At 40.8% G+C, this 14,556-nt stretch overlaps 1 protein-coding gene across 1 annotated transcript; it reads right to left on the bottom strand.

Moving 5' to 3' along the window:
• Positions 1–5,600: 5,600 nt before the first annotated feature.
• LOC120043664 (oocyte zinc finger protein XlCOF6-like) lies at positions 5,601–14,243 on the bottom strand. The gene is made up of 2 exons (XM_038988214.1): positions 14,107–14,243; positions 5,601–7,206 (listed from the first exon to the last, which is right to left on the bottom strand). Exon 2 carries the CDS (start codon positions 7,100–7,102, stop codon positions 5,951–5,953), a length of 1,152 nt encoding a protein of 383 aa, XP_038844142.1. The 5' UTR covers positions 7,103–7,206; positions 14,107–14,243; the 3' UTR covers positions 5,601–5,950.
• Between the last annotated feature and the right edge of the window lie 313 nt (positions 14,244–14,556).

The following is a 14,556-nucleotide window of genomic DNA, read 5'->3' as shown; positions in this document are numbered from 1 at the left end:
GCTGCAGGGAGGCTACTGCATCCATTCATTTGTCTGTTCAGTTGATGTGTATGGATTTGTCCTGCATTTATTTTAGTGTGCAGACATGCAGGGTGTGTTATATACAGACCTTTGAATGTGTATGTATCATTTTGTATAATATGCTTGGATTCTGTGCTTTCCATCTTGTAGAGTCACTGTGACTTCAGTTTCGAAAGGAGCTGATGGTTTACCTGCTTTGTTTTGTCCTTATTCAATAAAGGAACATAATGTTACACATTGTGTTTTTATATTCATATGGAATGTGTATTTGTTTATATGACAGAGTACTAGGGCCACACTGAAGAAAAAGGATAAAGTCATAAATTTATGAGGCTGGTTCTTTCTGCAGAAAAGCTACATTGTTTTTACAGTTTTGATACTTATGACAATGTGATACTTAATATTCTGGCACATCAGCATGTCTTTGTTTATGAAACCATACTGAAGTACAATTTCACGAAATGCCCCACATCTGTCATTTTAACAACTGTCCTCCTTTAAAACAACTGGTTACAATATTATGACTTGTGTTTTTTTCCCCTCTGTGGCCCTAATATTCTATCATTTTATATATAGCCTTATAGTCTATGGGAAACTGTAAATTATCTAATGATAGCAACATCATCTAAAAATCATTTTTTATCCAAAATCATTGAAATTAATGGTCACAAACGTTTAAATAATGACAGTGGGTCTAGTTATATGTGATAACAATGTATAGTGAGCAGTGAAATAACTATTGGTTTCCATTTGTGGTGACTGCTGACTGACATTAGGGATGAGATTAAATAGATCCTGGAATTTAGCCTGGTCTGGAGCAGGCTAGCTCCACAGAATAAATCTCCATGGTAATTTATACCATAACATATCCTCCTGCCCCCTATCCATCTTTAGTGCAACCGGATTACGGATCAATTGAGCCAGGATCACCAAGATATCCTGGCTTAATCCCTTATCCTAGTTTTGTGCAACAGGCCCCGGGTTACTATGACTACACGATGTCAACACCATATCACTCCTGGTTACTATGACTATACGATATCAACACCATATCACTCCTGGTTACTTTGACTGCATTCACTTTTCCTGAAGCCTTCTTCACCATCCTCGTGACTTCGAAAGAGTTTCCCAAATAAACATCATTATCCAAAAAACATACTCCAACAAGCAACGATTCATCAGACTCATGTTCCACAACAATTGTTTCCTTTTTTGTTCCATTCTTGGACTTCACTGTTGTCCACTCATCGTTTTCGCTAACTGTAGCTCGACGTGCTTTCAGCACGACACTTCTGCTTCCGCCATCATCCCTACAGTGTCATCCCAGGGTTTAACTTATTCAATGAGGTTTAACAGAGGTTGGAATCCAATAAATATTGCATTACAGCCACCTACTAGAATGGAGAATATCTCTATTAATTTTTTCAAGCAAAGTATAATGAACAAATACTCTGCCATCTAACACTACACTCAGAAAAAAAGTATATACAGTGGGGAGAACAAGTATTTGATACACTGCCGATTTTGCAGGTTTTCCTACTTACAAAGCATGTAGAGGTCTGTAATTTTCATCATAGGTATCCAGAAAATCACATTATGATTTTTAAGTAATTAATTAGCATTTTATTGCATGACATAAGTATTTGATACATCAGAAAAGCAGAACTTAATATTTGGTACAGAAACCTTTGTTTGCAATTACAGAGATCATATGTTTCCTGTAGTTCTTGACCAGGTTTGCACACACTGCAGCAGGGATTTTGGCCCACTCCTCCATACAGATCTTCTCCAGATCCTTCAGGTTTCGGGGCTGTCGCTGGGCAATACGGACTTTCAGCTCCCTCCAAAGATTTTCTATTGGGTTCAGGTCTGGAGACTGGCTGGGCCACTCCAGGACCTTGAGATGCTTCTTACGGAGCCACTCCTTAGTTGCCCTGGCTGTGTGTTTCGGGTCGTTGTCATGCTGGAAGACCCAGCCACGACCCATCTTCAATGCTCTTACTGAGGGAAGGAGGTTGTTGGCCAAGATCTCGCGATACATGGCCCCATCCATCCTCCCCTCAATACGGTGCAGTCGTCCTGTCCCCTTTACAGAGCAGCATCCCCAAAGAATGATGTTTCCACCTCCATGCTTCACGGTTGGGATGGTGTTCTTGGGGTTGTACTCATCTTTCTTCTTCCTCCAAACACGGCGAGTGGAGTTTAGACCAAAAAGCTCTATTTTTGTCTCATCAGACCACATAACCTTCTCCCATTCCTCCTCTGGATCATCCAGATGGTCATTGGCAAACTTCAGACGGGCCTGGACATGCGCTGGCTTGAACAGGGGAACCTTGCGTGCGCTGCAGGATTTTAATCCATGACGGCGTAGTGTGTTACTAATGGTTTTCTTTGAGACTGTGGTCCCAGCTCTCTTCAGGTCATTGACCAGGTCCTGCCGTGTAGTTCTGGGCTGATCCCTCACCTTCCTCATGATCATTGATGCCCCACGAGGTGAGATCTTGCATTGAGCCCCAGACCGAGGGTGATTGACCGTCATCTTGAACTTCTTCCATTTTCTAATAATTGCGCCAACAGTTGTTGCCTTCTCACCAAGCTGCTTGCCTATTGTCCTGTAGCCCATCCCAGCCTTGTGCAGGTCTACAATTTTATCCCTGATGTCCTTACACAGCTCTCTGGTCTTGGCCATTGTGGAGAGGTTGGAGTCTGTTTGATTGAGTGTGTGGACAGGTGTCTTTTATACAGGTAACGAGTTCAAACAGGTGCAGTTAATACAGGTAATGAGTGGAGAACAGGAGGGCTTCTTAAAGAAAAACTAACAGGTCTGTGAGAGCCGGAATTCTTACTGGTTGGTAGGTGATCAAATACTTATGTCATGCAAATTAATTACTTAAAAATCATACAATGTGATTTTCTGGATTTTTGTTTTAGATTCCGTCTCTCACAGTTGAAGTGTACCGATGATAGAAATTACAGACCTCTACATGCTTTGTAAGTAGGAAAACCTGCAAAATCGGCAGTGTATCAAATACTTGTTCTCCCCACTGTATATACACACACAGTGTCAGTCAAAAGTTTGGACAAACATACTATTCAAGGGGTTTTCTTTATTTGGACTATTTTCTACATTGTAGGATAATAGTGAAGACATCAAAACTATGAAATAACACATACTGTACAGAATCATGTAGTAACAAAAAAAGTGATTAATAAATCAAAATATATTTGATTTGAGATTCTTCAAAGTAGCCACCCTTTGCCTTGATGACAGCTTTGCACACTCTTGGCATTCTCTCAACCAGCTTCATGAGGTAGTCACCTGGAAGGAATTCAATTAACAGATGTGCCTTGTTAATTAATTTATGGAATTTCTTTCCTTCTTAATGCGTTTGAGCCAATCAGTTGTGTTGTGACAAGGTAGGTGGTGGTATACAGAAGATAGCCCTATTTGGTAAAAGACCCAAGTCCATATTATGACAAGAACAGCTCAAATGACATGAAGGTCAGTCAATCTGTAAATTTTCAAGAATTTTCAAGAAAGTTCCTTCAAGTGCAGTCGCAAAAACCATCAAGTGCTATGACGAAACTGGCTCTCATGAGGACCGCCACAGGAAGGAAAGACCCATACTTACCTGTGCTACAGAGGATAAGTTCATTAGAGTTAACTGCACCTCAGATTGCAGCCCAAATAAATGCTTCACAGAGTTCAACTAACAGACACATCATAACATCGACGGTTCAGAGGAGACTGCGTGAATCAGGCCTTCATGGTCAAATTGCTGCAAAGAAACCACTACTAAAGGACACCAATAATAAGAAGAGACTTGCTTGGGCCAAGAAAGACAAGCAATGGACATTAGACCGGTGGAAATCTGTCCTTTGGTCTGATGAGTCCAAATTTGAGACTTCTGGTTCCAACCCCGTGTCTTTGTGAGACACAGAGTAGGTGAACGGATGGTATAGCGTATCGCTGCAGAATTCTGTGTTAGCCATGCTGGTTAAGCGTGCCTTGAATTCTATATATCACATATATCACAGGCAAAGGACCCCCACACAATCACACCTCCTCCTCCGTGCTTCACGGTGGGAATCACAGTGGGACTATCATGTTTTTCAACAGGACAATGACCAAAAACACACCTCCAGGCTGTGTAAGGGCTATTTGACCAAGAAGGAGAGTGATAGAGTGCTGCATCACATGACCTGGCCTCCACAATCACCCGACCTCAACCCAATTGAGATGGTTTGGGATGACTTGGACCGCAGAGTGAAGGAAAAGCAGCCAACAAGTGCTTAGCATATGTGGAAACTCCTTCAATACGTTTGGAAAAGCATTCCTCATGAAGCTGGTTGAGAGAATGCCAAGTGTGCAAAGCTGTCTTCAAGGCAAAGGGTGGCTACTTTGAAAAATCAAAAATCTAAAATATATTTTGAGATGTTTAACACTTTGTTTGGTTACTACATGATTCCATATGTGTTATTTAACAGTTTTGATGTCTTCACTATTATTCTACAATGTATAAAATAGTAGAAATGAAGAAAAACCCTTGAATAGGTGTGTCTAAATGTTTGACTGACACTGTATTCAACAAGCAAAGTGATCATGCTGTTTTTATGTGGCTGCTATGAAAGTGAACTGTTTAAGTGTGATCAGTGGCGTGTTCATTCCACCCATTCTGTTGAATAACTTTTCTTAAATGGAACGAAACAGGGATAAACTTACCTTTGTCCAACAGAAACTCTAGTTGTGCAACTGTTGGACTAATGACTAATGATTAAACCCTAGATCAGCTAGATGCAGGCAAGTGTGCAAGGCAGTATTGAATGTGTCACTGTCTGTCACCTTGATTACTCAAAATGATCTCGACCTGTTTTTTAAACTTTAATTCATAGGCCAGGTTGTAGCAACCTCATGTTGGGTACAGGGAAAATGTGAGTATCATGTTGTAGCCTAAACCTATCGATGTTCCATTCATCCAGATCAATGTAGTATGAATGACAGTCATCCAGTATGCTGTAATAGAAATAAGGCTCATACATTTAAAAAAATATATTCCTTCTCATCTTAAAACAGCAACCGCCACTGCCTTACTTACAGTATAGCCTACCTGTAAAGCACCAGAAATAATGACTCTTCAACCCTCCATAATAAAGAGAGACAGGAAACTTACAATAGTCATATTTATTTTCTGCCATTTCAAAGTTTTTGTTGTATACATTTTCCGTGACTAAATTCTCTCTCTCTATATATATTTTTTTAAATAAGCGATTATAGAAATCCAACTAGAATATATGATGTCTGATTACTCAGGATTCTCTATGGACAGATATTAGCTATGGATTCCACAATGTCAACTTCACTGAGTTTTCTCTGCAGTGTTTCCTTTTTTGGCGATTCCTGAAATAGGGATATGTTCACAATAAAGCGTTATCATACCAGCTTTATTTTAAGAACATGGTAAGGAATCTCTCCAGGGCGAGTTAGCTGGTGTTTCTTTAGGTCGCCTAGGGGACTGAATCTTTTCCTCACACTGTGCCAGTGAACTGGTGGGTCTTCAGATGTGTTCACTGACTGAAGCCAGGGGAGCAGCTGCCACACTCCTTTGCAGGTAATTTTTTACCCCCTTTATCTAACCAGGTAAGTTATTATTAGTCATAATTAGCTGGCGTTTTTGGGGGGAAATAAACTGGTGAAACTATCCCCACATTGATAGCAGAGTTAAGGCTTCTCCCCTATGTGAACAAACTGGTGTCTTCAGATCTAATGACACAGCTTTTCTCCTGTGTGAATTCCCTGATGCTTCTTCAAATTTGCTGATTGACTGAAACTCTTCCCACACAAAGCAGTGGTATGGTTTCTCTCCTGTGTGAATTAACTGGACTTTGGGTGGTGTAAATGACTGACACACTTCCCACAATGAGAGCATCGTTAAGGCTTCTCTACGGTGTGGGTTAGCTGGTGTCTCTTTAGGTTTCCTACCAGACTGAAACTCTTTCCACACTGAGAACAGTGGTAAGGCTTCTCCCCTGTGTGAGTTATCTGATGTTTCTTCAGAGTTGATGAATGACTGAAACTCTTACCACACTGGGAGCATTGGAACAGCTTTCCACCCGTGTGAATTAGCTGGTGTTTCTTTAGGAAATATAAACTGGTGAAACTATCGCCACACTGAGAGCAGTGATAAGGCTTCTCTCCTGTGTGAATTAACTGGTGTGTATTTAGATTGGCTAACTGACTGAAACTCTTCCCACAATGAGAGCAGAGGTAAGGCTTCTCTCCAGTGTGAGTTAGGTGGTGTTTCTTTAGGAAATATAAACTGGTGAAACTATCCCCACATTGAGAGCAGAGGTAAGGCTTCTCTCCTGTGTGAGTTATCTGGTGTGGCTTCAGTTCAGATAACGTGGTGAAACTCTTCCCACATTGAGAGCAAAGGTAAGGCTTCTCTCCTGTGTGAGTTAGTTGGTGTCTTTTCAGACTTGATAACTGACTGAAACTCTTTCCACATTGGGAGCAGTGGAATGGCTTCTCTCCTGTGTGAGTTCTCATGTGTGACTTTAATTCTCTTGGAGATCTGAAATCCTTCCCACACTGAGAGCAGTTGTATGGCTTCTCTCCTGTGTGAATTAACTGGTGTGTATTTCGGTTGGCTAACTGACTGAAACTCTTCCCACAATGAGAGCAGAGGTAAGACTTCTGTCCTGTGTGAGTTAGGTGGTGGTTTCTCAAAGTTGTTAACTGACTGAAACTCTTTCCACATTGGGAGCAGTGGTAAGGCTTCTCTCCTGTGTGAGTTCTCTGGTGTGTCTTTAGATGGTCCGAATGACTGCAACCCTTTCCACAAACAGAGCAGTGGTATGGCTTCTCTCCTGTGTGAGTTCTCTGGTGCGTCTTTAGTTTGCTTGGTGTTTCACATCTCATCCCACATTGACCACACGGGTATGTCGCCATCATTTTTTGAGTCTGTTTTGATTTGAGGTGAGTTGGACAAATACAACTGCCTCTGCAATCCGAGCAGGGGTGGGGCTTACAAGTGTGTCTTCTCAACTCCTCTGGCTCATAGAAACTAGTGAAGCAATCCATGCAGTGGTGATGTTTCTGTCTTAAGTTCCTCTGTCTGTGTTGTTTGTGGTTTCCTGATGCTGTGGAACTGGACTCACTGTCTGAACCTGGGTTGGAGCTCTCTCCTGCGGGAATATGAACAGATATGGGGTTAGAATCAGAAACAGCATTGAAATGGTCTTTAACAGTCGTTTTTATATCAATATCAAACCATTTATTGGGTAACAATTAAGTACTTTACTTGAATACACTGAACAAAAATTATACTCATAAGGAAATCAGTGAACTGAAAAACATTCATTAGGCCCTAATCTATGGATTCCACATGACTGAGAATACAGATATGCATCTGTTGGTCACAGATACCTTTAAGAAAAGGTAGGGGCGAGGATCAGAAAACCAGTCAGTATCTGGTGTGACCACCATTTGCCTCATGCAGAGCGACATCTCCTTCACATAGAGTTGATCAGGCTGTTGATTGTGGCCTGTGGAGTGTTGTCCTATTCCTCTTCAATGGCTGTGAGAAGTTGCTGGATATTGGTGGAAACTGGAACAAGCTGTCATACACGTCGATCCAGAACATCCCAAACATATTCAATGAATGACATGTCTGGTGAGTATGCAGTCCATGGAAGAACTGGGACATTTTCAGCTTACAGGAATTGTGTACAGATCCTTGTGTCATGCATTATCATGCTGAAACGAGGTGACGGCGGTGGATGAATGGCACGACAATGGGCCTCAGGATCTCGTCCCGGTATCCCAGTGCATTCAAATTGCCATCGATAAAATGCAATCGTATTAATTGTCCGTAGCTTATGCCTGCCCATACCATAACCCCACCGCCATCATTACCACTCTGTTCACAACGTTATCAGCAAATCGCTCGCCCACACGACACCATACGCGCTTTCTGCCATCTGACCGGTACAGTTGAAACCGGGATTCATCCGTGAAGAGCACACTTCTCCAGCGTGTTTATGGTAGAGAATTGAACATTAAATGATCTAGCAACAGCTCCGGTGGACATTCCTGCATGCCAACTGCTCCCTAAAAACTTGAGACATCTTTGGCATTGTGTTGCGTGACAAAACTGCACATTTTAGAGTGGCCTTTTATTGTCCCCAGTTCCATGGGCACCTGTGTAATGATCATGCTGTTTAATCAGCTTCTTGATATGCCACACCTGTCAGGTGGATGGATTCTCTTTGCAAAGGAGAAATGCTCACTAACAGGTGTATATAAACAAATTTGTGCCCCAAATTTAAATAAACCTTTTGTGCATGCACATTTATGGGATATTTTATTTCACATCATGAAATATTGGACCAATATTTTACACTTTGCGTTAACATTTTTGTTCAGTGTAGATTTCCATATTTAAAAAAAAAAAAAAGCTTTTTAGCAAAAAAAAACAATTTCTCCAGCAAGAACTTTGCACAATTTACCACATGATATCACTGATATCACTGATATCACTATGGAAAGCCTAAACTCCCACCCACACAAGTCTGCTGATTAGAAGGTCCTGTATAAAACAGCAACTAACAGGAAAAAACTTCTTTTTTTTATCACACTTTTACAGTGTTAGTTTCATCAGCTGTCATACAAAATGATATAAAACACAGGAAAAACTGAATTTTGACTGCACTTGGACTTTAAAAGCTAGATTCCTTAATTAAACCAATAACAAAAAAAACAACCCATCTCTGTTTTGGTAAAACTCAGAGGAATGGGCTTTGAGAAATGTAACCACTCTCAAATGAATAGACAGATCTGAAGATGCAAGGACTGACCATGCATGATATCAAAATGATAGTTTTAACCATGTTTAGAGGCTATGCAGTGTTTGGTTACATTTAACTTTGTTTACAAATATTGGAGTAAAACAAGCTTGTTGGGTTCTGATGGGGAACGACCGTCGAACTACGCTCATGAGCCATTTCTAAGTTACACTCTTCAAGAATCAATGGGTATATATCATTCATTTCAAAGTCTAAAAATGGCTGTAGCAACTAAGGATTCTAGATTTAAGAATTTGCCCAATTTTATACAAGGTCCAATGAAAATGTTTACTTCTGCTTTATCCCTGAAAGACACACACACAGGTTGGAGAGGTTGGAGCAGGGGACTTCCATACTATGGCGCCCGTGGAACAGTTGTTGTGGAGGTTAGGTGCCTTACTCAAGGGCACAACAGCAGGTGATGACATCTAGGATTTGATATCAGATACCAGCAACCTTCCGACAGAGTTGTGGAATCCCCTGGGGCTGCCAAAGCACCAACTTCTCTGCAGGACCCGGAATTCAAACTGGCAATCCTTGGTCGCTGGCTCACCTCTCTAACCGTTAGGCTACCGGCCGCCCCTTTAAACAAACACAACCACAATAGGGTTGTTCCAGGAAAAATGTGTCTTCTGCGTCGCATGATATTTTAAGTAGAAATTGTGCACCAATAATGACTTTTTAAAGCTTGTTATATTAAATGACCACAGAGAAGTGCAGATATGTAGCATTTTGTCCCTCCTGTGCACCTCAGTGGCGTCTTGGAAGATTTTAACCCATCTAACACCAACATGTATCAACATTTTCACCATCATTGTAAAGCCCTAGTGGTGATGTTGATGCTTTTAGAAAGTCATTTCTGAACGTTATTATTTATTTCATGCGATTAGTGACTCATTACGACTGTCCCTCATTGTAAGGTCAACCCTGTTACGTAAACTGAACTCTCGTTTTAAGATGGTGAAACTATTCCTTTTGGACAGAAGAGGAGGTGCAACCAAAATAAAATAAAATCATCATTGCATAAAAAAAGGCACAACACTGGCACTTCCCTTTGTGGGATTATTCTGATGAAGGCCAATGTACGCTGAAACATTGATCTTTAACCGAGCTTAAATAAAACAAAGACACTATTCCTTCTAAATATTTTTTTCTAGAGACATTGACCATCTAATAGTCAAATCACAGTGTAAAAGCAGGTGAGCTGGTTCTACTCTTTATGTAAAAGCTGGTTCTACTCATTATGTTAAAGCAGGTGAGCTGGTTCTACTCTTTATGTTAAAGCAGGTGAGCTGGTTCTACTCTTTATGTTAAAGCAGGTGAGCTGGTTCTACTCTTTATGTTAAAGCAGGTGAGCTGGTTCTACTCTTTATGTTAAAGCAGGTGAGCTGGTTCTACTCTTTATGTTAAAGCAGGTGAGCTGGTTCTACTCTTTATGTTAAAGCAGGTGAGCTGGTTCTACTCTTTATGTTAAAGCAGGTGAGCTGGTTCTACTCTTTATGTTTAAGCAGGTGAGCTGGTTCTACTCTTTATGTTACAGCAGGTGAGTTGGTCCTACTCTTTATGTAAAAGCAGGTGAGCTGGTTCTACTCTTTATGTTAAAGCAGGTGAGTTGGTCCTACTCTTTATGTTAAAGCAGGTGAGCTGGTTCTACTCTTTATGTAAAAGCAGGTGAGCTGGTTCTACTCTTTATGTAAAAGCAGGTGAGTTGGTCCTACTCTTTATGGCCATTTTGTGTTTTGTGGTGGAAAACTGAGTGGTTTAGAATAACACGTCAACCCTGTTATCCGTACAGTGCCGTGAAAAAGTATTTGCCCCCTTTCTGATTTTCTCTATTAATTGGGATTAGGTCTGGACTTTGAATAGGCCACTCCACAACTACAAATTTGACAGAGGGCTCTATTTTAACAAACCTAACGCAATGGTAAATATTTGTGCTATTTTCAGAACCGGAATTATGGGCGCAGTAGCTTGTGGTGGCGTGAAAGAGTTTTGATGAATAAACAAGTTGTGGGGGTTGGAGACTTGGCCCCTCACTGGCCAATCAGTAAGTGCTCCATGGCTAAATATGTGGTTCCTTCAAGTTGTGTTTTTACAGTTTTATTTATTGCGTTGTCATCAACTCCAACTCCGCCTAGTTCGTTAAACAGCTTGCCCCATATTTGCTAAATATGTTGAACATGTTTGTAGTCAACAATGTTCTTATTGCCTCAATATGGGAATACATTATTAAACATAGGCTATAGCATTAACACTGATATAGGGGCTAGGCCTAGTGTAAATTGCAGTCTGGACATGCCAAACAGTCAATAAGCAAGATTAAATTCACTAGGCTATTGATAAGGCCTAAAAAGACATAAGTATAATTATAAGCTAATTCGAATCAAAATAGGCTAAATACGGTTACAGGCACCATAAATTGTTCCCCGTGCGTTTAATACAGACAAGGCAACAGACTATGGAGGGTTTCACATATAAACTTTTCACAGGAGCTGGATAAAGATCCAATATAAAGAGACAGGGGGAATGTCCACTCACCGTTATACTGCTGTAATGTTGTTTTATAAACATCCTTCAACCATCTAACTGATCAAATTAGCACTTTTCCATAAATAGAAGGGAAATTGCATTGCATTGGAGCCATGTACGTTCTCACCATGAACCCACAGACGCTGAATCTATCTACAAAATATTTTTATGTTTTATTTTATTAAAACCCAATCTACTTGTTAAACCAACAACAATATTTCTAAATAGGATTGGGTCAGAAACATCAACTCATAAATCGCTTCTCTGTGCATACGCCTAAATATCCTTACACATAACATTTGCACGTCTATACAAAATACTAGGCTCGTATCAATAGTTTATGGCATTATAGGAGGATGGAATAGTTTGGAGGAGCGCCCATGTCTTTGGTAATCAGAAAATAGGTCTGGATAGTATTCTGGTATATGAATTGTGAATAATGAAAAAAACATGAAGGCAAATATTTCAAGGCACTCTCAGTAGACCATTTAAAACCCCTTTATTATTAGGCTACTGGGCTAATGGCCAGGATAAAAAGACACCTATGTGATGCTGCTAAACCAGCCAGGATTTAGGAGTAGGGTAAGCCATGTTTGTAAATACGAGATTCACCAGAACAAAATGAACATCTCTCTACCATGGGCACTGTGTGTCATGGCTGGATAGGTTCCGCTCTCAAAATCAACTGTGTTACCTAGAAGACATGCTGTTTGTGGGTCTGAAACATTCCTTTTAGCGCTGTATGAAACTGTCAATTTTGCTTGTTTTTTAGGACACATCTCAAATATTGCCACCCCTCCCACCTCAGCACAAGTGAGCTGATGTTAGACAGGTACATTGCTGAACCTGGCGTTAGGGCTGGAAAATGCCAGTGCTCATGCTCTTACATTAGGAAATTCCAAACTAATGTGTGTTTGACACTTGGGCCTCCTAATCGCCAGCTGAAAACAGGCCCAGAATGTTAACTTCTTATGGCTGAAGGGGCAGTATTGAGTAGCTTGGATGAAAGGTGCACAGAGGTGCCCAGAGTAAATGGCCTGCTCCTCAGCCATAGTTGCTAATATTTGCATATTATTATTAGTATTGGATAGAAAACACACTGAAGTTTCTAAAACTGTTTGAATTATGTCTGTGAGTATAACAGAACTCATACGGCAGGCAAAAACCTGAGAAGTTCCACTTCCTGTTTGGATTTTTTCTGGGGGTTGCAGATTTTCAACCAAGCTCTCATTGAAATTACAGCGAGATATGGATGAGTTTTCCTATGGCTTCCACTAGATGTCAACAGTCAATAGAACTTTGTCTGATGACTCTAATGTGAAGGGGGGCCGAAGGAGACAGGAATTAGTCAGGTCTGCCACGAGCTGACCATGCTTTCACCACGGCGCGTTCACATGAGGAGGACCTCCGTTCCACCGCTCATCTGAAGTCAATCTAATTCTCCGGTTGGAACGTTATTCAAGATGTATGTTAACAACATTCTAAAGATTGATTCAGTACATCGTTTGACATGTTTCTACTGACTGTTACGGAACGTTTGGACATTTCGTCACGTTATAGTGGACGCGCTTTGTGACTTTGGAATTGTTTACCGAACTCGCTAACCAACGTAGCTAATTGGACATAAATAACGGACATTATCGAACAAATCAAGCATTTATTGTGGACCTGGGATTCCTAGGACTGCATTCTGATGAAGTTCATCAAAGGTAAGGAAACATTTATCATATATTTTCTGGTTTATGTTGACTCCAACATGGCGGCTAATTTGACTTGTTCTGAGCTCCGTCTCAGATTATTGCATGGTTTGTTTTTTCCGTAAATTGTTTTTGAAATCTGACACAGCGGTTACATTAAGGAGAGGTATATCTATAATTCAATGTGTATAACTTGTATTATCATCTACATTTATGATGAGTATTTCTGTTGAAACGATGTGTCTATGCACTATCACTGGATGTTTTTGGAACTAGTGAATGTAACGCGCCAATGTAAACTCAGATTTTTAAATATAAATATGAACTTTATCAAACAAAACATGCATGTATTGTGTAACATGAAGTCCTATGAGTGTCATCTGATGAAGATTATCAAAGGTTAGTGATTAATTTTAGCTATATTTCTGCTTTTTTGTGACTGCTATCTTTCGCTGGAAAAATGGCTGTGCTTATTGTGGTTTGGTGTGACCTAACATAATCGTTTGTAGTGCTTTCGCTGAAAAGCATATTTGAAATCGGACACTTTGGTGGGATTAACAACAAGAATACCTTTAAAACGGTATGAAACACATGTATGTCTGAGGAATTTTAATTATGAGATTTCTGTTGTTTTAAATTTGGTGCCCTAGACTTTCACTGGCTGTTGTCATATCATCCCGTCACCGGGATTGCAGCCATAATTAAAGCCCCGAAGCAGTATTTTTAAATCATCACTGTATGTCTAATACATCACTATGTGTTTATTTCATGAAAATAACTCCAAATATATTTGTTATCATTGATTTCCCTGAGCCTCCTTTTGCCATTGATCTTCTGGGCATGTTGATACAATAAAATATATTTATATACACAGCCCTGATTGGCGGATAGAGCCTACCCCGCTTACCCCTTCAAAGAAAGAGGCACCAGATTGGTGGAAAGACTCAATAATAGTACTGGAATCCCCTGTGGCTGTCAATGCAACAACCTCTCCATCCTACACAACTGAACTTACCTGGGTCAGTGTTACCATCTACTTCTTCCTCCTCTTCCCTGTTCTCCACTTCTGTGACTGCTCTCTCCTCCGCCTCCTCAGTGACCGCTCTCTGCTCCGCTGTGAATGCTCTCTCCTCCACCTCCTCCTCCTTTTTGAATGCGTGCTCCTCCGCCTCCTCTTTGAATGCGCGCTCCTCCTCCTCCTCCTCTTTGAATGCTCTCTCCTCCACCTCCTCCTCCTTGAATGCTCTCTCCTCCACCTCCTCCTCCTCTTTGAATGCTCTCTCCTCCACCTCCTCCTCCTCTTTGAATGCTCTCTCCTCCACCTCCTCTTTGAATGCTCTCTCCTCCACCTCCTCTTTGAATGCTCTCTCCTCCACCTCCTCTTTAATCCCTATCTCCTCTTCTTTGACTTGCCTCTCCTCCTCTTCCTCTTTGACTATCACATTGAGTTCCAGTGCTTGACTAC

This window comes from Salvelinus namaycush, unplaced genomic scaffold (genome assembly GCF_016432855.1).
Source record: "Salvelinus namaycush isolate Seneca unplaced genomic scaffold, SaNama_1.0 Scaffold99, whole genome shotgun sequence".
Taxonomy (NCBI): Eukaryota; Metazoa; Chordata; class Actinopteri; order Salmoniformes; family Salmonidae; genus Salvelinus; species Salvelinus namaycush.
Note: the sequence above shows the minus strand (reverse complement) of the source record. Positions and strands in the feature narration are given on the sequence as shown.

Coding starts and splice junctions, on each gene's coding strand:
- LOC120043664 (XM_038988214.1), bottom strand. CDS start 7,102: ATGGATTGCTTCACTAGTTTCTATGAGCCAGAGGAGTTGAGAAGACAC.